This window comes from Balaenoptera musculus, chromosome 12 (genome assembly GCF_009873245.2).
Source record: "Balaenoptera musculus isolate JJ_BM4_2016_0621 chromosome 12, mBalMus1.pri.v3, whole genome shotgun sequence".
In the NCBI taxonomy this organism is placed as follows: domain Eukaryota; kingdom Metazoa; phylum Chordata; class Mammalia; order Artiodactyla; family Balaenopteridae; genus Balaenoptera; species Balaenoptera musculus.
The window spans coordinates 14,571,592-14,595,740 of NC_045796.1; the positions used below are offsets into that span (position 1 = coordinate 14,571,592).

At 38.0% G+C, this 24,149-nt stretch overlaps 1 protein-coding gene across 13 annotated transcripts in view; it reads left to right on the plus strand.

Moving 5' to 3' along the window:
• The window catches only part of SYNE1 (spectrin repeat containing nuclear envelope protein 1), a 454,100-nt gene that overhangs the window by 390,705 nt on the left and 39,246 nt on the right, over positions 1–24,149 (plus strand). For 12 of the 13 annotated variants that reach the window (XM_036871084.1, XM_036871085.1, XM_036871083.1 and 9 more), the window contains 2 exons: positions 2,388–2,554; positions 20,582–20,744. In XM_036871084.1, the coding sequence (XP_036726979.1) occupies positions 2,388–2,554; positions 20,582–20,744 (330 nt within the window). Of the gene's footprint in view, positions 1–2,387; positions 2,555–10,244; positions 10,436–20,581; positions 20,745–24,149 lie in introns of those variants that run through there. The other variant, XM_036871086.1, reaches the window with a different exon arrangement.

Genomic DNA, 24,149 nt, shown 5'->3' on the forward strand with positions numbered 1-24,149 from the left:
GGAATGAAGACTTTCCTGAGAATGTTAGCTCCATATTAATTTCAAGCTATGTATGATTATTAAACTATTTTATATGCTCAAACGGATCTAGATCGTTTTTCATGTCTATACGGGACTGGTCAAATTTACTAGCATTTAAAAATGTTTTTGATGGTTTCAGTGGTGTTTCCACACTGTTTTTGAACAACTAATCATTTAAATTTTATATCTCTTCTAAGTACATATCACCATCTGAAGTACAATGCACTTTCCCGATTTACTTGTTTATTATCTGTCTACAGTGAAGCCCCATGGGAACAGGGATGTTGTCTGTTTTGTTCATTGCTGTATCTCCTGCAACCAGAGCAATGCCTGACTTTTCATAAGTACTCAGTCATTACTTACTGAATAAATGAATTATAGCTTCATTCATTATGAAAAGAAATAATTATTAGGAAAAATATCTTTACCTACAAAGTTATTAATATTACATCTTGGCTTTGGAGTTTATTTTTCTCTCATGTACGTGCTTGGGCATATACACAGAAAAACAAAAACTCCAGAGCCAATATGTGATATGAATAACTCTATAGGTTTACTTAAAATTGCAAGTTCTAAACATCAGCATTAGTATATTTGTTATTGCAAACCTTTAAACTGTGGGCTGAGATGATACAGATTTCATTTCAGCATCTGCTAAAAGCTCTGCCCTTTGCTGGTTTCTGGGTGTCAGATAATGTTCTACCAGACATGATTAATGTATAATAGGTATTATAGTGAAGTTTTCTATAGAATAAATTTTAATTAAATGCATTTATACTCTGATTGGTTTTATCATGAAATTTAAGATGCATATTTTGGGGGCTTGACACGCAGATAATTTTGTTATACTATTTGGTAACATTTGGAATAATTTTTAAAATATCAACTATACCATTCTGTATATATAATAAGTTATGGACTTTAAAATAAAGTCTTTATGAGCTTACCCCATGTGGTATCTCTTTTGTAAAGAAAGATAACATGGAGGCTTGGTAATTTTGACAACTTAGAAAAAAGAAATTAATAAACAGACTGTACCCATGGTATGGGTACCTACTGGCATTAACACTCAACGTTGTACTTTAAAAGACAACCTCAGAGTATTATTTTACTATAAATACTATTTTAAGCTTGGCATAATTCCTTTGAAATAAACATTTCTCAGTAATATCATCTCAAATTTGTAATAACACATTATAACTATTAAGAAATGGACCTGGTATATTGGTCTTTGACTCCCATGGGCTTGAAGTAACATAGAAAGGAGAGTAGGTGGAGGTGCTGGGCCTGAGGAAGCACTCACAACTGCAGTAGAATAAAATTTCACCGGCTCCATCCATTCTTTGGGGCCCTTTTTACTTAGATAACTGATTTGAGAGGGTAGCCCTGTTACCAAGGTAACTTGAGAGCAATAGAAGGTGAAGATATCCGTATTCCTATAATATCTGTCTTGGTATATTATTTTGCTGAGAAAATATTTGCTGCCTAACAGGAGCTTAAGCCAGAAATGAAAAAGGTGATTCTAAAGTTTGGATGCTGTCACTACGGCAAGAAAGTAAGAGGATCAATTGGTCCAGAGGCTGGGGGGAGGGTGCGGGGACAGGTAGGGGTCAAGGGGAGATGTCCTTTCATCATCACTTAAATCATACTGTTCAGTGGCCTTTCTGTTACTATAGACCACACTGAGAGCCTGTCCTTCTTACCTAAAACAATCTTTAAGAGGAGCTACTACAGAAACTGGATAAATGAGGAAGGTTTGAGACCCATTGATCCTCTAAGATGGTTATTGTTCTTGAGAGTTAATTTGCCAATGATTTATGTGCTGTAAAATATTGACACTGTATAGAGGACAGCTCTTTAAAATGAAAGTAGTCTTTTAAATCATTCTGCACAAGTAACAGTTGACATACACATACATATATACATTTACATATACACACATAGTCACACATCTTATTAGCATCTTGTCAGCTATTTGTACGAGGATTGATTCTAAATATAACACGTGGTTGGTGATTACAGCAACAAGGTGTAACTTCCCAGCATTGAAATCCTTCAAGTTTTGCCTTTTGTTTCTATGTATATACTTTTATTGCTTTTTTTAATGCCCATTTTAAGTAAATGGAAAGCACCCCCATTTCCTTTAAGAACATCTGTATAAAAATTCAATGTGGACTTTGCCTACATACCGAAAATAACAGGTACCACTAATTCTTGTGTACTGGGACTCATATTCACACAGTGTTCCTTATGCCCGAACTATTTCCAAGCAGTAGAAAACTGTAATTATCATGTTTCTAGTAGAGCCAGACTGAATGCATCAAGAATATGCTTTCTGACCTCTGTGATTGCCATTTATTACACAGGATTATCAAGAGGAAATTGCCATTGCGCAAGAGAACAAAATACAGCTCCAGCAAATGGGAGAACGACTTGCCCGAGCCAGCCATGAAAGCAAAGCATCTGAGATTGAATACAAGCTCGGGAAGATCAATGACCGATGGCAGCACCTCCTGGACCTCATGGCAGCCAGGTAAAAAGGACCTTAGTCAATAGGACACACATGCAGAATCTCAAAGCATTCAGGCCGCCTTCCATTTCAGCTAAAGATCGTCCAATAAATCTCTGTGTTCTTTATCCCACCATTTTAGTTCATGCTTGTCTCATAAATGTCACTTTCGTTAACTTTAAAATTCTCCTTCTTATTTCATAAATTCAGTGGTGTTTGCATTTAACTGAAAGAGGGAAAGTCATATCCAAACAAAATCCATTCCCAAGAGAAAATTCTTTATTCTGGGGCTTCATAGTACTCAACTTCCTATAAGGAAGAAAGTGAAACTGCTGACCAGTATCTGTGGAGGGTGTGTTTGTCTGAAGTGGCAAAATATATATATATATATATATAATTATATAAATATAGTATATTTAATTAATATATACATATATATATATAAAATCACATTCCTACTGTCTTTTTGATTAGCAACATGTGGGAATAAGTCTAATTACCATTCTGCTTAGACGTAAAAATAATCTGCTGCATTACTGTAATTTTGTACTTAGCTCTAGTGATAGCTATAAGTGTCTACCTCATATCTGAGGAATGTTACATTCAGTTTCTGTTGCGGAAGGGCAGGGTGAGCGAAAGGGATAAAAGTCAAAAAGAAAAAGTATCTAAGGATCTTTACTAGCAATATAGAAATCTGATATGATTGAATGAAGCACTGTGTTATTTGACATAAGGGTTATTTTTTAAAGGGAAGGGCTAGGTAGATGCTTTATTTGAGGTGAACTTTGCTTCATGTTGGAATGTAGCCTCCATGAGGGCAGGCATCTTTGTCCATTCTATTCACTGTATATCACAAGCACCAAGAACAGTACCTGAATGCAGTTGGGGCTCAATAAATATTTGAATGAATGTATGAATGAATACTTGAATATTTGAATGGATAATCTTCTTTATGGCAGTTAGGAGAGTTGGAATGTTACACATGCTTCTGATTCACAGCCATTTGGGAGCTATCCCAAAATACACTTTTTTAAAAATCCGGATTATTTTCCTTAGCCATGCTGCATGAAGGTGGACATGAAATAGTGCCTTTTGAATACTGTGTGCCCACAAAAACTTCATATGGGCATGGCAAGCCCATGTGTGGATTTTAAAAACATTTAGTATATTTCTTTTTCTATAAAGGAGTTATCAAAGAGGGTCTCATTTAAGAAGGTGAGATTATAATTTGTTTTAGTGAGAATGAAACAAAAATGGAATAAATGTTTACCAATTTTTCAAATGTTTAACGGTAGTATTATAATAGCTAACATTTACTAAACCCTTAGTTTGTAGCAATGACCATGCTAAAGACTTCATGTACATCTTCTCGTGTGCTGTTCACAACATTCTTTGAGGTGGGTATTATAATTATACCCATTTTCCAGATGCGGAATGCTGAGGCTCAGGCTTGCCCCTGGTCATGCACGTGCTGAGTGGCAGAGTCTGTATTCTCTGACTCTACAGCCCATGCCCTAGAATACTACACGCTCCTACCTGCCAAGCTTATGACTTCTTTGTCCCTGTTCTAGAGAATGCAGTTAAAAGGAAGTCAGGTTCTGTTATTTATTTCTACAATCTAATTTCCCAGTCCTTTGTGAAGTACTGACAGCAACTATGAGAGGTATAGGAGGTACAAAGACTGAGGCCCTTTCTTCAAGGAGTTCATAGTGGGAATTTAGACATGTGAAGAAATCCAGTAAAATGATGTGCTAAATGCCTTAGTAAAAGTACTATAAAGAGATGGAAACTTAACGGTGCAGCTTAAACTACTGCAAGTATTTAGGCATTGGTAGATTTTAGAACCCCAGTGCTGTGTTTAGACTCGCTTCTCAGTCACTGATAACCAAATCTTATTTCAGAGGGAGGAACTGAAGCCCTTTTTTATTTTATTTTATTTTTTTAACATCTTTATTTGAGTATAATTGCTTTACAATGGTGTGTTAGTTTCTGCTTTAGCCCTTTGTGCTATAAATACCCTTCTTAGGGAAGCCACCCACTTGGTAAACATCCCTGGATTTTTTTCAGTCAGATTATGACTCATGGATTGGCTTTCATTTCCATGTAATCCAGTTAAACTAGTTAATATCCTTTTCTAATTTTTAGTTGGTTCAGTGGTGTGGAATATGGGGTTGCACTAAGTCAAAATGTTTTAAATTTAATTTAATATAATTTAATCACAAGCAGCTAGTTTGGTGTATGCCCTGCTGTTAGCCAGCGTTACATCAAATGAGTTAGGTGTTTACTCCTCAAAGTCATGTTTATTTGTAACTTTTCTATCTCGTTTTTCAATCAAGAATTTTCTAGGTGTTATTTAGTTTATTTTTCCAAAGACATGTTAGTAAATTTGAATCAATTAAATATAGGGTACACAGGCTTGCATTTTAGTCACTAAAATGCTCATATGTTCCTACTTTTGTAGAATCTCATCATACACAGATGTAATATATATATTGTCCATTTCTAATTGTCTCCTTCCAGCGTAGACCAGATGACATTTTGACCATTCATTTGTCCTGAGGTTTAATGCCACACTGGATTCATAGTTGCTTGAAGCCTCTCCTAAATGACACTCAGCCATCACATTTGCTTTCCACTTTTTGGTTTATTGCCTGTGCTAGTGCACGGGCACGATGACTGTCTTTCACACCCATCTTCAACTATGACCTGCCAGCTGAAATACTAAGTTTCTATGATTCAGTCTCATTCACTACTCTTCCCTCTTCCAAATTTTTTTTTTTTTTAACTTTGGGTTTATTTATTTATTTATTTTTATGGCTGTGTTGGGTCTTCGTTTCTGTGCGAGGGCTTTCTCCAGTTGCGGCAAGCGGGGGCCACTCTTCATCGCGGTGCGCGGGCCTCTCACTATCGCGGCCTCTCTTGTTGCGGAGCACAGGCTCCAGACGCGCAGGCTCAGTAATTGTGGCTCACGGGCCCAGTTGCTCCGCGGCATGTGGGATCTTCCCAGACCAGGGCTTGAACCTGTATTCTCTGCATTGGCAGGCAGATTCTCAACCACTGCGCCACCAGGGAAGCCCCAAATTTTTTTAACATGGATTCATTGAAACAGAACGTAACTTATGCCTTTGTATGTTTTTATGTTGTTTTGATGCTCTTGGGAATGGAGAGGTAATTTTTGAAGATGATCATGTTTTCAGGTGAACAGCTTCCCAGCTAACAGAAAGGTGGAAAAAAGAAAGAAGATTCACTGATAATAACCTGTTATATACAAATAGAATGCATAACTTTGAGTCAGATTCCTATTACTAGTGGATTAACTTAGACCATTCTAAGTACAAAGTAGATATGTTTTGCTTTGAATTTTTAAACTGACTGTCACCAAGCATTGTCAGCTTTTTAGGATAACAAGAAAATTTGCTCAGTTATTTTTAGGGCTCAATGGATAATGTTATAGTATACTTTCTAGACCTACTCAGTTCAGTATAGCAGTCACTAGCTACATGTGGCAATTTAAATGAGTTGAAATGGAATACAATTAAATTAGAATTATTTTTAAACAATCTGATTTTATTTTTTATTTTTATTTTATTTTATTTATTTATTTTTGGCTGTGTTGGGTTTCGTTGCTGTGCGCCGGCTTTCTCTAGTTGCAGCTAGCGGGGGCCACTCTTCATTGCGGTGCGTGGGCTTCTCATTGCGGTGGCTTCTCTTGTTGTGGAGCACGGGCTCTAGGCGCGTGGGCTTCAGTAGTTGTGGCACGTGTGCTCAGTAGTTGTGGCTCTCGGGCTCTAAGAGCGCATGCTCAGTAGTTGTGGCGCACGGGCTTAGTTGCTCCGCGGCATGTGGGATCTTCTCGGACCAGGGATCGAACGGGTGTCCCCTGCATTGGCAGGCGGATTCTTAACCACTGAGCCACCAGGGAAGCCCCCAATTAAATTAGAATTTAATTTTAATTACAGTCAGTTGCACTAGGCACATTTCCAATGCTCAATAACCACACGAGGATACTGTCTACCTTATTGGATACTGCAGACACAGAACGTTTTCATCATCTCAGAAAGTTCTGTTGATCAGTGCTGGCCTAGATAATTAAAAGCATTTCTGAGCCTTTAGCTTTCATTAAGAGTCAACATAATTTGACTGTAACTGTAATTTCTGTAAAAAAAAATTGGTGTAACTGTAATTTCTGTAAAACTGTCTTCGAGGACTCTAGCTCTCATTTTATCAGCGGACCTTATGCAAAAACCCACATGGCAATTTTTCCAGCGCCTAGCACTAACAGAAAATGCCTTTTAGCATCAGTAGTTCAGAGCTTCTAATAATAGAGAATACATTATTAAACATTTCCCATCTTGGTATCTAGGAACGTCAGACTCAAGTTGTTTGCCCTGCTGTAATGACTTTTTTTTAGTTAACTGGACTCTCTAATATAAGGACATTCTTCTTTCCTCTACCAAACCTAAATACCCATCACCAAAAACAAAGCACACATTAGTTATTTGGTTCTTTTTTTTTTTTTTAATAATAGTTTTACTGAGATACAATTCACATACCATACAACTCATATATCAAAAGTATACAATTCATTGATTTTTAGTGTATTTACCGAGCTGTGCATCCATCACCATAATCAATTTTAAAACATTCTCGTCACCCCCAAATAAAAACTTTAACCCCTTTTCTCCTTTCTGCCCTCCCTCCTTTTCCTCCAGCCCCAGGTAATTACTAATCCACTTCCTGCCTGTTTAGGTTTACCTGTTCTGGACAGTTCACATACACGATATCATACAATATGTGGTCCCTTATGACTGGTTGTTTTTAATCTGTGTTTTAATTATAATTCCCTTCAACATTGTATAAAAGGAAAAACAAATGTAATTTTTAAAAACTATGGAATGCCTCCTGTTTATGAAGTACTTCCTCTGCATGTTGCTACAGGGCAGAAGCTGGCAAACTCTCTGCTTGGGGCCATATGGTAAATAATCTAGGCTTTGTGGGCTGAACAGTCCCTGACAAAGCCCTCTTCCATTGAATCACAAAAGCAGCCTTAGGCAGTGTGTAGAGAAGCGGAACAGGTTCCAGTAACATTTTATTACCAAAACAGGTGGCCAGACATAGTTTGCAGGCACCCCTCTGGGAGGTAAAGATGAAAAAGAAAATGGTTCCCAACCAAAAAGGGGTAAAAGATAAAGTGAGGATACACGTGACTCCTCACCTCAGGGCCTTCCCCTTTCTGTTACTTCTGCCGCTCTCTCTCCTCTGTCTGGCCAGGCCAGCCCCTAGTTCTTCTTCATGATCCTCCTTTTCTCTAGATTAGATTAGATTCTTCTTATCTGCTCAGTAGGCTTTCTGTACAGAGTCCATAGCATTTCTCTTGATTATAATAAATATCTCGTGTGATAGATTGTTTAAAGTTTCTTTCCTCTATTGAAATGTAAGTATCTAACTTGATCGCCACAGTAATCCCAGAACCTAACATAGTTCTTTGCATATAATTATCACTCCAGTATTTGTTGAGTTTCTCAATCTGAGACATAGTGTGTGAATTGTGCCCTACATACAGATAAGAATATAGCAGAGCCTGGGCTTAGGGCTTTTGCCTGAATTATAAGGTGTTTCTGCTTCACCTACACTGTGATGTTTGGCAAATTACTTATTACGGTGTAAAAGGTTATCAGGAGGATTAAATGAGGTGGTACCTGTAAACCACTTAGCCCAGTGAAGTGCTCAGTCAACAAATGTCAGCTGTCATCCCAGAGGGAGTTTAGAGGCTTGTGCAGTACAAGGAAGGCTTTGCAAAGTTGTAGCAGCTGCCTTCAGAAGGGGTTTCAGTCTAATGGGAGTTCTGCCCAAACTAGAGGAAAAAGAAAACTTAATTCTTGGAATTTGTGGCTGGTATTACCTCATGGTGATCCATTCAGAAAAGTCAAGCCAGGATCAGGAATTCTTTGATGCAGCAAGCAAGGAAATGACCAAGAACTAATCAAGAGTCCTAGGTTTAGTTCACCTTGTTCCAGCTGTGTGACCTAGGGCTTAACTGTATAACCTCTCTGAGCCCTATATTCCTCATTTTCAAAATGTTCATTAAAACAACTGCCGCATCTCCAATGAGACAACATAGGGGAAAGGACCATGTATACTATAAAACGCTATATGTGCCAGTCTTATTCTTTTAGACGGCTGCAGAGCATTCCACAGTTCATTCCACAGAACATTCCACATTCCATTTATATAACGTGATTTATCCAGTATTTTCCCTATTGCTGGAAATTGATATTATTGCCGTCTTTTGGTACTACAATAATTGTGTCTTTAAAGCCTTGCCTTATGTTTAATTCATTAGAATAAATATATTGTGCTAAGGATAATGAACATGGAAAAAAAAATTAACCCATGGGAAAAACTATATAAAGTAAAAGGGAATTAAACTAAGGAAATAATGGCAATAAAAAATTTTAAAGATCTAAGTTTTTTAAATGTTAGTCATAATCAAGAAAAAACAAATTTGTCTACTGTTATGGAATTATGACCAATATATTCCTTTAGCCAAATTTACATATTTACATTCCTGATAAAAATAATATATCAGTGGAGTGATTGTTTTATAAAGAATTCACAATAGTATATCTTTAAGTAGCAGGATTTTTAAAATAATTTTATTTATAACCAAGTTGTCTAGAATTTTTTAAATGTAAAATGCAGGTTTGTTTCTTTCATAAAGAAAATGTATTACTATTTTAAAAGCAGTCAACTCACACAACCAGAACCAAATGCTTTGTTTTATTTTAGTTGCAATTCATCATATTGGCCTTTAAAAAAAAAAAAAAAAAACTTAGCAAATGTTCATTATCTATTTATTTATTTGTAATTTATTTGTGTGTATGTATGTTAAAATCCAAAAAGGATTTAAAGCAGACAGCATTAGTCATTTTTTATTAAATTACCAGTAATGAGTAATTTGGGAGCTTAGTTTCTTTAAAAGCTTAAATTATGAAATTTATATAGAGTCAGTGCAGAAAATTTAGAAACTCTTGAAATTCACAAAAGAAAAAACGTTATCTGAGATTCCACCAAGCAAATGAACAGATCCTTTTTAAAATTACCTTAAAATGAACATGTTATTTTTGTCACTTTATATCATTATTTTTAAAAGGACAAAGGTTTATGTAAGAGGAGAATAGTATTTCTTCATTACTTTTCATGCTCAAATAGTCTTTTTAAAGGTGAAGAGCAAGCACTTTCCCACAGAATATCTTGTCCATCCCATCTTCCCAAACAGCCCCTAAAACTCCTACTTAACACCACTTAACTGGCAAATCAGACTGAAGAAAAAAAGCAGTTGCTCCTTTTTGCTACTACAGTTTGCCGCTGTACTTGTAGAGGTTTTGCTTGTTTGCATTTGGGTCATTTATCTTTGCAAACATCTTTTCCAACTTCAACTGCCTGCGAGAAAAGTCGAAGGTCCTTCCAGAATGGCAGAGTGTCTGCAGCCGGTCTTATTTTCGATACCCTTCTTTCTTTAGACCTGGAGCCTCCCCCTCCTAGCAGATTACCCTGAGCCTTTTCCCTTCGTACACTCGTGGCCTACATTCCAGGAGATCAAGCCTGGCACATGTTAATGAATGTAGGTTTTATTTAGAAACATGACCACTTGTCACTCACTGCTCAGTGTCATATTGTCAGGCAGAGACTTACCAACATTTGTCTGGAGTGAGCATTTTCATACTTCCATACACAGACCGGGGAAACTTTCATCCCCACGCAGGATTTAGCCTTTTGCTCTGCAAACCTGACTTTTGCGAGTGGAAACTTCATGGTGGTGGCGGAAGATCCGTGTGCCCTGAGGATGGCAGAGGACGGCTGTGTGGACGCAGACCTCCCCGACTGTAACTGCAGTGTCACAAGGCAGGCATCTCCTCGAGTTTCTTCCCTTGGGCATAGCTTTCATGTTACGTGGGGGTTATAGGATGGATGCTGGAGCTTTAATCCATAATTGTGTTGGCCAGGGTTAAGTGGAGATGACTGGTGTGAGGAGGTCGTTGGCCGTGGACTCCTAAGAGTTATTTGTCGGTTTGTTTTCTTGTCTCCTGCTGGGCCTGCGGAGCTGGGTGAAAAGGTTAATGGACTTTGTTATGGTTCAGTATCTACTTGTCTTGGGACTGGATGCATCATACAAGGAGTATGGTTACAGCAGAGAGCCTGAGACACAGGAAAGAGGTTCAGAAAAACATTCAGTGGAAAGATCCTGTGAGTCCATCATCTGCTATTTAAAGGATGGGCTCCTGCTGAAACTGAAATTCAGTCATGGCCAGTTCACAGCTTTGTAGCTGAAAGCCTTCCCTTTAATAAATAAAAATCTACGCATGTTTCAGGGGCCTGGAGGGTTTTGTGTGTGAGAGAAGGTTGTTTCTGTTTTATGTATGTCAGTAGGTTTTGGTCACTGACTAGTATAAAGGTTTTCAATAGTATGTGCAAAATATAGAAGGTTATGTCTAAAACGGTAATTTAGTGCATTATACAAATGTTTACTTCATGATTTTTTTTCAGTTAGAATAACATTACATCAGGAATTTTCATTTTGTTTTTAAAAAATATTTTTCTTATACCATAACGTCCCCCAAACAAATCCCTACTGATGAAGAGAATTTATTAATGGTACTTTTGGTTCTTTTATATTGAGAATATGAATTTTTTTGTTTTGGTTTATGGATCTACTAAATTTGTTTGAAGGAAAGTAGTGAGGTATATATATGAATTATGTAGATATATGTGTGTATATGTACGTATTCATGTGACAATATTAAGAAGCTGGACAACTGGATTTCATAGTAGAATCCTTCTCAAGAAAGGTCAAGTGTGCAGGAAACACACTGGACTCTGAAAGGGGAACCAGCGTGCAGGGACTTAACAGATTCACCAGGCTTGCTAAACTTACCCAGATATGTGACGTCTGTAAACACCTATTTTGAATTATAACCCTGTATGCTACCAAAAGGAATGTTGCTCAAACTTCTTACAATGATAAATAAAACTATTGTGATGCTTCACCCAAGGATTTCCTTGAAAGAAAGGATGAAAAAAAATGTGGGACATTTCTCTTAAAAAAGAATGATCCTCGTCCTGCAAGTATCAAGTTTAATAGCTCAAGGATGATGTATGGGGGCCTTATCCCACACCGTCTCTCAGTTCACGTCTGCTCCCCCCAACACTCACACAATGTATTTTGCTATTTGTAGTCAAATGCATTGTTTAAAAAATGAGAAAGGAGAACCACTTAAGCGTTCACCCTCCCTGACTTTACGAAGATTTACACGTTCACTTGGAAGAGGAACTTGCCCCTAATAGACTGTATGAACAAGCATTTCCACATCACTATGCCCTTGACATATTGCACTAACTGCTCTGACTATTGGAATTCCTTCAGTGTTATACAAGATTACTAATCCAGTAAAATATTTGGCTAGTGTAGACAATATCCAATGGCACAGTGTTTACTTATATCCCTTTGTGCTTTGGATCTTTTGATCATTTTTGTCAGTGAATTTTGAACCAAGAAAATGAATGAATTTTAGTCCTTAGCAGATAGATCATTTGCAAGTGTTGGACCTAGAGGAAAATTTAAGTATACATTTAATATCAAATAAATTAAATTAAAATATGTTAACAAAATAAGCAATATTTTAGTTAGAACACTAACTATTAATGTTTAGCAGGCATTTAAATACCCAACTTTGTGCAAGGCACCAAGCTTAGTCTGGCAACCAAAAGTGGAAAGGGAAAACCCGAAGTGGAAATTCACAGTTCCAGCTTTCCAGGAACTTCCCATGAGGAGGAGGAAGGTGAGCATAAATAATACCAGGAAGTTCGAACAAGGGTAAGAAAGAAGCAGGCACTGAGTGAAGTACCCTCCCAGCCCCTAGGTCCACACAAAGCCCTGATGATGTTATGAGTTTTCTTTAAAACCCCATCCCAAAGCGTAGTCAGCATTCAGATCCTATCAGACCTGAAGACAGGAAGCTGGTCAAGTGGGAGAGGTTCCTGAGAGGACTTTCTTATTGGGGTAAAACCAAGATGGACATCAGTGCAGTGAGCCATTCTTCAGTCCTGTTCCAGTGGGTTTATTGATTGTAGACTGTCCTTTCCATCTGGGACACTAAAGCAGGATGGCCAAGGTCATGTTAAATCCTAAGCCCGTACCATGGTCATTGGTAGAATATGCACCCCGAAATTTATACCCAGTAGCTGCTCGAAAACTGTCATTCACTGACTGACGCTCAAGTGAATTTTGTCTGACATATGAGAGAAATATGAGTGGGTTGTATGTAACAGTTCTTGGAGTTATTTTTCAAGGCCAATGCCTTGAAATGCCCTAGAGACAGAGTACAAATTGTACTTATAAAGCTAGTTAGAAATGTATTATCTTGAGTGGAATTATGAATTATGATAAACATATTGCAATGCATGTTTTCTGTTCCCTATCAATCCTATATATTGTGGAACATGAACATAATTTTTTAAATACACATTTTTTAAAACAGTATAAGGTAATGCACCTCAGCGTGCCTTTATACACTGATCAAGTATAGGGATTTTTATTATAATTAATGAAATACAGATATTATTATCAAGAACCAACCGTAGTGAAAATACTTTTAAGCATTTGTATGACAGAGGAGAAGTGATGGTGTCATGACTAGATTTTCATTTGAGAGAAACATTGATTTACAGAAACTGTAATAGAAGTGATGATATCCATTTTAAGCAATTAAAAATGAATAAAAATTCTCAAAATATTTTGGTTATGAGACAGTTTCTTCAGAGAGGTGGCTCCTGACCAGAGAAGCCTATCATAGTCATCTGGGGAGGCACAGAGGGCAGGGAGAAGGTGGGAAGAGAGTTAGCAGTGGCACATGTGGATGGAAAGCAACCCTAAGTCATCCAGTACCGGTCCTAGCTTGAGAATCAATTCTTTACTATCTGGAAGTAATAGAGTTGAGAAATAGTAGGTGATTCTGAGTGCAAGTTTTCTGTCTTTGAGAACATTCTATAGCAGATCCCTGACTTGAAATATATCACATCCTTAGAGTTTTGGGGGGGGGGGGGTTTGTTTTGTTTTGTTTTTTTTCTTGGCTGCACTGTGCAGCATGCAGGATCTTAGTTCCCCGACCAGGGATCCAACCTGTGCCCCCTGCAGTGGAAGCGCAGAGTTTAACCATTGGACCACCAGGGAAGTCCCTATCACATCCTAGATTTTTTTTTTTTTCTTACAATTTTATTTTATTTTATATTTTTCTTAACATTTTTATTGGAGTATAATTGCTTTACAATGGTGTGTTAGTTTCTGCTTTATAACAAAGTGAATCAGTTATACATATACATACATCCCCATATCTCTTCCATCTTGCGTCTCCCTCCCTCCCATCCTCCCTATCCCACCCTTCTAGCTGGTCACAAAGCACTGAGCTGATCTCCCTGTGCTATGTGACTGCTTCCCACTAGCTATCTATTTTACATTTGGTAGTGTATGTATGTCCATATATACACTACCACTCTCTCACTTTGTCCCAGCTTACCCTTCCCCCTTCCCGTGTCCTCAAGTCCATTCTCTAGTAGGTCTGTGTCTTTATTCCCGTCTTGCCCTTAGGTTCTTCATGACCATTTTTTTTTTTAGATTCCATATATATGTGTTAGCATACAGTATTTGTTTTTCTCTTTCTGACTTACTTCACTCTGTATGACAGACTCTAGGTCCATCCACCTCACTACAGATAACTCAATTTCATTTCTTTTTATGGCGGAGTAATATTCCATTGTATATATGTGCCACATCTTCTTTATCCATTCATCTATCAGTGGACACTTAGGTTGCTTCCATGTCCTGGCTATTGTAAATAGAGCTGCAATGAACATTGTGATACATGATTCTTTTTTTTTTTTTTTATAAATTTATTTATTTATTTATTTATTTTTGGCTGTGTTGGGTCTTCGTTTCTGTGCGAGGGCTTTCTCTAGTTGCTGCGAGTGGGGGCCACTCTTCATCGCGGTGCGCGGGCCTCTCACTGTCACGGCCTCTCTTGTTGTGGAGCACAGGCTCCAGACGCGCAAGCTCAGTAGTTGTGGCACACGGGCCTAGCTGCTCCGCGGTATGTGGGATCTTCCCAGACCAGGGCTCGAACCCGTGTCCCCTGCATTGGCAGGCAGATTCTCAACCACTTCGCCACCAGGGAAGCCCCATGATTCTTTTTAAATTATGGTTTTCTCTGGGTATATGCCCAGTAGTGGGATTGCTGGGTCGTATGGTAGTTCTATTTTTGGTTTTTTAAGGAACCTCCATACTGTTCGCCATAGTGGCTGTATCAATTAACATTCCCACCAACAGTGTATGAGGGTTTCCTTTTCTCCACACCCTCTCCAGCATTTATTGTTTGTAGATTTTTTGATGATGGCCATTCTGACCTGTGTGAGATGATATCGCATTGTAGTTTTGATTTGCATTTCTCTAATGATTAATGATGTTGAGCATTCTTGCATGTGTTTGTTGGCAATCTGTATATCTTCTTTGGAGAAATGTCTATTTAGGTCTTCTGCCCATTTTTGGATTGGGTTGTTTGTTTTTTTGATATTGAGCTGCATGAGCTGCTTATAAATTTTGGAGATTAATCCTTTGTCAATTGCTTCATTTGCAAATATTTTCTCCCATTCTGAGGGTTGTCTTTTTGTCTTGTTTATGGTTTCCTTTGCTGTGCAAAAGCTTTTAAGTTTAATTATGTCCTATTTGTTTATTTTTGTTTTTATTTCTGTTACTCTAGGAGGTGGGTCAAAAAGGATCTTGCTGTGATTTATGTCATAGAGTGTTCTGCCTATGTTTTCCTCTAAGAGTTTTATAGTGTCTGGCCTTACATTTAGGTCTTTAATCCATTTTGAGTTTATTTTTGTGTATGGTGTTAGGGAGTGTTCTAATTTCATTCTTTTACATGTAGCTGTCCAGTTTTCCTAGCACCACTTATTGAAGAGGCTGTCTTTTCTCCATTGTATATTCTTGCCTCCTGTATCAAAGATAAGGTGACCATATGTGCATGGGTTTATCTCTGGGCTTTCTATCCTGTTCCGTTGATCTCTATTTCTGTTTTTGTGCCAGTACCAAACTGTCTTGATTACTGTAGCTTAGTAGTATAGTCTGAAGTCCGGGAGCCTGATTCCTCCAGCTCCGTTTTTCTTTCTCAAGATTGCTTTGGCTATTAGGGGTCTTTTGTGTTTCCATACATATTGTGAAATTTTTTGTTCTAGTTCTGTGAAAAATGACAGTGGTAGTTTGGTAGGGATTGCATTAAATCTGTAGATTGCTTTGGGTAGTATAGTCATTTTCACAGTGTTGTTTCTTCCAATCCAAGAACATGGTATATCTCTCCATCTATTTGTATCATCTTTAATTTCTTTCATCAGTGTCTTATAATTTTCTGCATACAGGTCTTTTGTCTCCTTAGGTAGGTTTATTCCTAGGTGTATTATTCTTTTTGTTGCAATGATAAATGGGAGTGTTTTCTTAATTTCACTTTCAGATTTTTCATCATTAGTGTATAGGAATGCAAGAGATTTCTGTGCATTAATTTTGTATCCTGCAACTTTACCAAATTCATTGATTAGCTCTAGTAGTTTTCTGGTGGCATCTTTAGGATTCTCTATGTACAGTATCATGTCATCTGCAAACAGTAACAGCTTTACTTCTTCTTTTCCTATTTGCATTCCTTTTATTTCTTTTTCTTTTCTGATTGCTGTGGCTAAAACTTCCAAAACTATGTTGAATAATAGTGGTAAGAGTGGGCAACCTTGTCTTGTTCCTGATCTTAGTGGAAATGGTTTCAGCTTTTCACCATTGAGGACGATGTTGGCTGTGGGATTGTCATATATGGCCTTTATTATGTTGAGGTAAGTTCCCTCTCTGCCTACTTTCTGGAGGGCTTTTTTCATAAATGGGCATTGAATTTTGTCAAAAGCTTTCTCTGCATCTATTGAGATGATCATATGGTTTTTCTCCTTCAATTTGTTAATATGGTGTATCACATTGATTGATTTGCGTATATTGAAGAATCCTTGCATTCCTGGGATAAACCCCACTTGATCATGGTGTATGATCCTTTTAATGTGCTGTTGGATTCTGTTTGCTAGTATTTTGTTGAGGATTTTTGCATCTATGTTCATCAGTGATATTGGTCTGTAGTTTTCTTTTTTTGTGACATCTTTGTCTTGTTTTGGTATCAGGGTGATGGTGGCCTCGTAGAGTGAGTTTGGGATTTCCTCCCTCTGCTCTATTTTGGAAGAGTTTGAGAAGGATAAGTGTTAGCTCTTCTCTAAATGTTTGATAGAATTCGCCTGTGAAGCCATCTGGTCCTGGGCTTTTGTTTGTTGGAAGATTTTTAATCACAGTTTCAATTTCAGTGCTTGTGATTGGTCTGTTCATATTTTCTATTTCTTCCTGGTTCAGTCTTGGAAGATCCCTAGAGTTTTAAAAGACATGTTGCTCTTGACATTTTTTCCAGGCAGATACCTCTTTAGTTGAACCAAGTTGACACCTCGGAGATGGAGATATTTTGCTTATCTTCCATTCATTTTTATTAGGAGCAGTGTCAGTAAGGTGACCACATATCCTGAACCAAAAGGTCGAAAGTATAAAAAAACTTATGGTCTAAAAGCAGAATTGAATTTTAAATAAGGGTTGTACCAGAAATCATTGATCACGTGCTCCTCCTCCACATCACCTTTCTTTTTAGAGCCATCTATGTACATACATCCAGTCAGCCATGTCAGGCCCTCAACAGGGACTCAATAGTCGATTTTTGCTACTATTACTTGGTAATAATAGAGTTGAGAAGTACTATCTGTGTCCCTCCCAAATTCCTGCTGACACCCTGCCCTCATTGGGAAATAACTTTTCAAATCTAATTTATCTATCCCTGCTCTATGCCCTTGATCCTGCCTCCTGTGCATCCTCGCTCCGTCATCTGTATTCATCTGTAATTTCTCTCCTTTTTCTTCTGTCTTTGGCTCCTTCCTCATGAGTTCCTTTTTCTCTGCCTAAAAACATTCTAAAGCGATTCCAAAACATTAAACTGCATTAAACAAAACAAACAAACAAAAAATCAATTTTTTCTTGTAGCCAGATCATTCTACAGGATTCATACCGTATTTACTTACCTTTGCTCCCTACTTTTTAAAAATAATTAACAATCCTCTTTTATCATAAGTGTATTTCTCTCAAATGCGTCCTGTTTTCTGTTTCCATAGCCCTTGCTGAACTATTCACTTAGAGTCAGCAGACCTCTTCTAATGAATGGCTCTTTTTAGGCCTCATCAACCACCTTGCTCTGCCTTTGACAAAGTAGACCAGTGATTCCAAACTTAAGCATGCCTAGGGCTTACTTGGAGTGCTTGTTAAGTGTAAATTCCCTGGCCACACCCCCAGAGGTTCTGACTCAGTAGGACTGGGTTGGGGTCTAAGAATCTGCATTTATGTGAGGCAAACCAGGTGAAATCTAATGAAGAAGGCATTCAGATCACACTCTGACCAACACTTTCTTCTTCTTTAAAATCATTTTTAATTGAATGTATTTGACACAGAACATCATGTAAATTTAAGGTGTACAGCTTGTTACTTTGATACATTGATATAATGTAATATGATTGCCATTGTAGCGATATTTATCACATTACAAAATTATGGTACAATATTGTTGTTTATATTCATTTTACTGTGCATTAGATCTCTAGGGCTTATTTACTACTTGTTGCAAGTTTGTACCCTAAAATACCATTAGTCTTATCCCCTGCCCCACTACCAATTCTTTCTTGAAACATTTCCTGCCTTTAGTTTTATGCTACACTTCCCTGCTTCACCTCCTTCCTTTCTGATTATTTTTTCTTCAACTGTGATTCCTCCTTCTTTAACCCTTTAAAACTCATTCTTCTTAGTCCAACAGATAGAAGTACTATCTGTGTCCCTCCCAAATTCCTGCTGACACCCTGCCCTCACTGGGAAATAACTTTTCAAATCTAATTTATCTATCCCTGCTCTATGCCCTTGATCCTGCCTCCTGTGCATCCTCGCTCCGTCATCTGTATTCATCTGTAATTTCTCTACTTTTTCTTCTGTCTTTGGCTACTTCCTCATGATGACACACATCCTTTCATAGGGCTTCAACTCTATGCCAACAGTATGTAAACCTATGCGATAAACTTCGTCGTGTCTTCTGGACCTAAGAACTATATTTCCATACATGTCTAGCTGATCCCACAGCCTCATCATACCCCAAACTTAATGCACCTTTAATCCCAAGAACTTGCTCCTCATTCCTGTATCCTCTGAGGCAGCAGCGTCTATCTAGTCACCCAACTGGAAAAGACATCATTTCTTAACTCCTTCTGCCTCACGTCATGTCGGTTCGTGAATTTAGCAATCCACTCCTCACCGCTATCCCCACTGTTTCCAAGTGTAGGCTTTTGATGCAAACTGCTTGGACTATTCTATTTACTTCCTGAATGAGCTCTTACCACAGCCTTGCCTCAAACTTACGCACTCAGAATCAAAACTGATCTTAACATTCCTCTGCTAATAGATCTTGGGAAAGTTCTTATTTATCTTTAAAACTACATACAAATCCATTGTCATGTCACTATGGGAGTTTTATCATCTTACTCCCATCTACCCATCAGTCTTACCTCTTACCACTTCTTATCTCTTTTCTGTTTCTCTTCCCCATCCTTCCACCACTGATCTCCTTGGCATTGTGACACTATTTACCTTCAAAATCTCTTCTTCATTATGTTTCCTAGGCCAGAAATGTTCTGCTTGGCTTGTATCCACCTCTCAAGATGCAGGTCACATGTCATTTCTTCATTTTCCTTCTTTCATCAAAGTCTAAGCTCCTCAAAGGCAAGGATGAAACTTTAGTCATCACTGTTTATCTATCACCTAGCACCATACATGTTGGTAGGAGGAATAAAGAAATGAACAAATGGTAAATGAATGAATGATTACTGAACATGGCCAGACAGACTTGATCACTCTTTATTTATTAGCCAGAGACTTCGTTCACTTCTTTAGTTTAGTTCTTACCACACTTTGTTATATTTCATTATTTCCATGTTCAGATTTCTGGTCAGATTGTACATTTCATTAAGAAAATAATCACATCTGATTTATTTTGTCTTTCTGGCATCTTACATATAAAGTGTCCACGGATGATTGTTAGAGAAATGACAATTCTTAAAGGAATGAGTTTTTACTCCTTCCTGGTGAGAATGGGAGAATAGTTATTTGTCGTCATTTTTTAAGCATGCTATGTAGTGAATACTGTACCGAATTAGGCTCTGCAGGTGGAAGATGGGGTACCTGCCCTCTGCCACTTACAATCCAACAGGTCCTTAGTTACCTTTAACGTGATATGGCATCATTAAAACTCAAATTGCTTAAGTGCATGTGACAACTCACTGATAGGTTTTATCTTCAGTATGCTGTCTTCTTTTGACTGAGTTTCTGCCACAATATTGCTGAAATACATCCCACAGGGGGTGAAATGATTAGAGCCATGGATGTGTAATCTGTTTGGTGACAATCCATTGGAAAGGTTATCTTTTTCCTCCCAGTTATTCTTCATAGCAGTATAAATTATATTATTTGCAAAAGTCAGGTAGTATAGATTATATTATTTGTGAAAGTAATAATTTCTGTGACAACCATGAGGTTTCTATCACTGTTATATTAGTATAGCTGTGCTGAGTATAACCATGGTTGGTATTTTTTTAATGTTTCCCATGTATTGGCACCCTCTGTCATTCACCTCATTTAAATCTCACAAGTACTCTTACTTCATTTCCGTTTTATAGACAAAGAAACAGAGACACAGGAGGGGTGTACAACTGCCCACAGTCACACAGCCAGTAGGTGGCTGAGCCAGGCGGGACTCTGGCTTTAGACCCAGTGCTGGCTTCTGCTTATGCGGGAAACATGAGCGAAGCCTCTCACTGAAGTTGATGTCTCTCCTTCTCTGCCCACAGGGTAAAGAAGCTGAAGGAGACTCTGGTCGCCGTACAGCAGCTGGATAAGAACATGAGCAGCCTGAGAACGTGGCTGGCCCACATCGAGTCAGAGCTGGCCAAGCCGATCGTCTACGATTCCTGTGACTCGGAAGAAATACAGAAAAAGCTTAACAAGCAGCAGGTAAAATGTAAAACAATGGAAGGAAAGTTCATAGGTTCTTGAAAATCTGTCCTCCTGGCCAGAATAGAGACATGATTGTGAGATGGTGAATTGGGATGGAAAATCTGGAGGAAGCTGGGCAGGACTGGTGAGAAAGGGAAGGCATTGGCTAGAGAGGTGTTTGGGGCAAATAGGTTCCATCTCCTCACAAAGCTGACTCTCTTAAGAAGGTCTGCCATCGTAGGGTTAATGTCACTGGTCCGCCAAGAAGTCATCCTAAGATGGTAGGTTAGGTTGAGCTGCAATAATGTATTCAGAACAGTGCTGACAGTTTTGTTTATTTATTTGTGGGTCGCTAACTCACAACCATGGACTTAGAAACGAGCCTTTTTCTTTTTTCTGCATACAGCCTTTGGAGAAAGATCACAGTGCATACTTAGAGTTTTTAGAGTCTAACATAATTTTGTTTTGCAAGGATTGCATGATCTGCAGACCACACACTGTAATGCCATCTTCATGTGTGTAGCAAATACAGCACCATACACAACCCAGCAAAGCAAAAGAGGGTGACCCTGAAAAATACATACAGAAGGGATTTTCACTTCCCACTCCCCTTGCTTATTCTTACTCAGCACAGTAGACTCCAGCTGTCAGTAATAAACACCATAAATCCCCCATAAGAAGTATTGCTACTTCATGCTTTTAGATTGTCCCTGAAAATTCTGCCTGCGCTCTGGTTATTTCCATTACATTAAACCATTATATTCAAGTTGCTTAACTTTAAAAAAATGTATAAACAGGCCTATTTCTTCAGTCCTATGAAATAGTTTATGTATTTTATTTTACAAAGAGAACAGTTATTAAAATACAGTTTTTAGGTGTTGGATGTTTAAATTAGCATTTATTTTTTAAGAAATTGTTAGCAGGACATTTTTCAATTTTCTGCAAGATTAAAACCCTCTGATGGACTCTCTGATGATTGAAATTCTGATGATTAACTCTGGGGGTGGTGGTTGGCCTCCAGCTCCCCACATTCTCCTGGAGAGCATGGTAATAATATCTACACGTGACGAGAGTTAAAATGCTAATGACCAGTATTGTAATTTAGCAAATGTAAGAAGATCAAAACAGTATCTAGTTAAATATGGGAAATTGATTATATGCATCTGTAGTTGCAGCCACTACTAAAACCCTAGTAAAATAAAAGGTCAAAACCCACGATGGCAGAAAGAACAGAAGAGAAGATGATAGAGCTGCCAGACATCCGAGAGAACTTGGAAGGTGGAAAGTAGACAGATGAACAGTGATGGTGTTAGCAGAGTGGAGGACGAAGAAAGCTGATTCACGCCGCAGAGTTCCCAAAACGCTCACCCAGGAAGTAGAGCTATCAAGTCTGTGGGGCTTTAAAGGGAAGATGGCGTGAAAGTCTGAGAAAGGAGTGGTGAGATGAGCAGATTTCCCCTAAGCCCAGCTAGTCAGGCATCTCTGCTTCATTGACTCTCTGGAGAAGGCCAACCAGAGGGACTTGGGATTCGATGACACAGGACTCCATCTGTGCTGGAGCCACTCTGTTAAAAACAGAGGGATTAAGTGAAAGACTCTGTGCCAAACCCCACAGCATCGCCTCTCACGAGGTCACTAGCCAGGCTTGTGCTGCAGCCAGGATTTACACGAGAGTTTCAAAATCCAATTCAGTTATTCTGTAAAAGTCCCCCTGCCCCCAAAATAAAGTGGAAAGGAAGAAATTACCAAAGTAGTAATACAGAAAAAGAATTCCCAAATTGAAAATTTACACACTTCTGGAACACAAACCCTACAGGTGCCCAGGAAAATTAAAAACAAAGCTATTATGAAATTTCAGAACATGGGGGATAAAAGAAGATTTTAAGGCTTCCAAGATGAAAAAGTTGGATTTCTCCAAAACAATGATGGAAGCTAGTATACAATGGCGGAATGCCTTCAAAAAGCTGAGAAAATTTTTTATGATTTAGAATAATATATCTGCCGTTTAATATATAAAATATTTACCTTCTATGCACACATTCACAAGAAGCTAATGACAGATATGCTCCATATACTGAAATGAGAGGAAAAATAATATTCAACCCAGGAGAAGGAAGTCCCCAGGATGATGGTAAAGGAAAGTCCCAAATGACAGTGGTACTGCAACCTAGGAAGAGCCTGTCCAGACAGGAGTAGGGAGTCCGGGCGCTCTAAGAGGAACATCTCCAAGAAAGAAAACAGTTGAACCAGATGACCTGATGGGCTTAACCATACTGGAAGGAGCTCTTTATTAGCACCATAAGAGAAAGAATAGCAGTTAGCAATATAATTTTTTTTTATTGGAGTATAGTTGCTTTACAATATTCGGTTAGTTTATACTGTACAGCAAAGTGAATCAGCTATACGTATATATCTATCCCCTCCTTTTTGGATTTCCTTCTCGTTTAGGTCACCACAGAGCATAGAGTAGAGTTCCCTGAGCTCTTCAGTATATTCTCATTAGTTATCTGTTTTATACATAGTATCAGTAGTGTATATATGTCAATCCCAATCTCCCAATTCATCCCACACACCCCCTTTTCCACCCTCGTATCCATATGTTTTTGTTCTCTACATCTGTGTCTCTATTTCTGCTTTGTAAATAAGATCATCCATACCCATATTTTCAGATTCCACACACATGCATTAACATACGATATTTGTTTTTCTCTTCTGACTTACTTCACTCTGTATGACCGTCTCTAGGTCCATCCATGTCTCTACAAATGACCCAATTTCGTTCTTTTTTATGGCTGAGTAATATTCCATTGTATATATGTACCACATCTTCTTTATCCATTCCTCTATTGATGGACATTTAGGTTGCTTCCATGTCCTGGCTGTTGTAAATAGTGTTGCAGTGAACATCATGGTGCCTGTGTCTTTTTGAATCATGGTTTTCTCTGGGTATATGCCCAGTAGTGGGATTGCTGGGTCATATTTTAAAGAGAAAAAGAGAGCGAGGGAGAGAGAGAGAGAGAGAGAACTATTGATTTTAGAAAAACAAAAAGTTGTGTAAAAGAAGAAATATAACCATAGCATATTTTGTTGCTTAAATGTGAAAAGCATTAAAAACACCATAATCATGCAAAGAAGTGATTATTGCTCTAGCTATAAGAGGTGCTAAAATAGTCATTGGAGCCCCATGAGTCATGTAGAAATTTATTCCTTCTCTGCTGTAGAAGCACTGATAATGTCTAACATTTAAAAATCAAGAAATAGCAATATAAACATGTTACTTAGAAAAACAGAAGTAAAAACCAGAAGACAGAGCTACAATAGATGGAAATGGTTGTTTCTGGAGAAGAATCAGGAGTGAAATGAAAAGGGTACTACTTCATTGGAAGCTTAGTAGTAGTTTTTAATCATATCATATTTACTAGT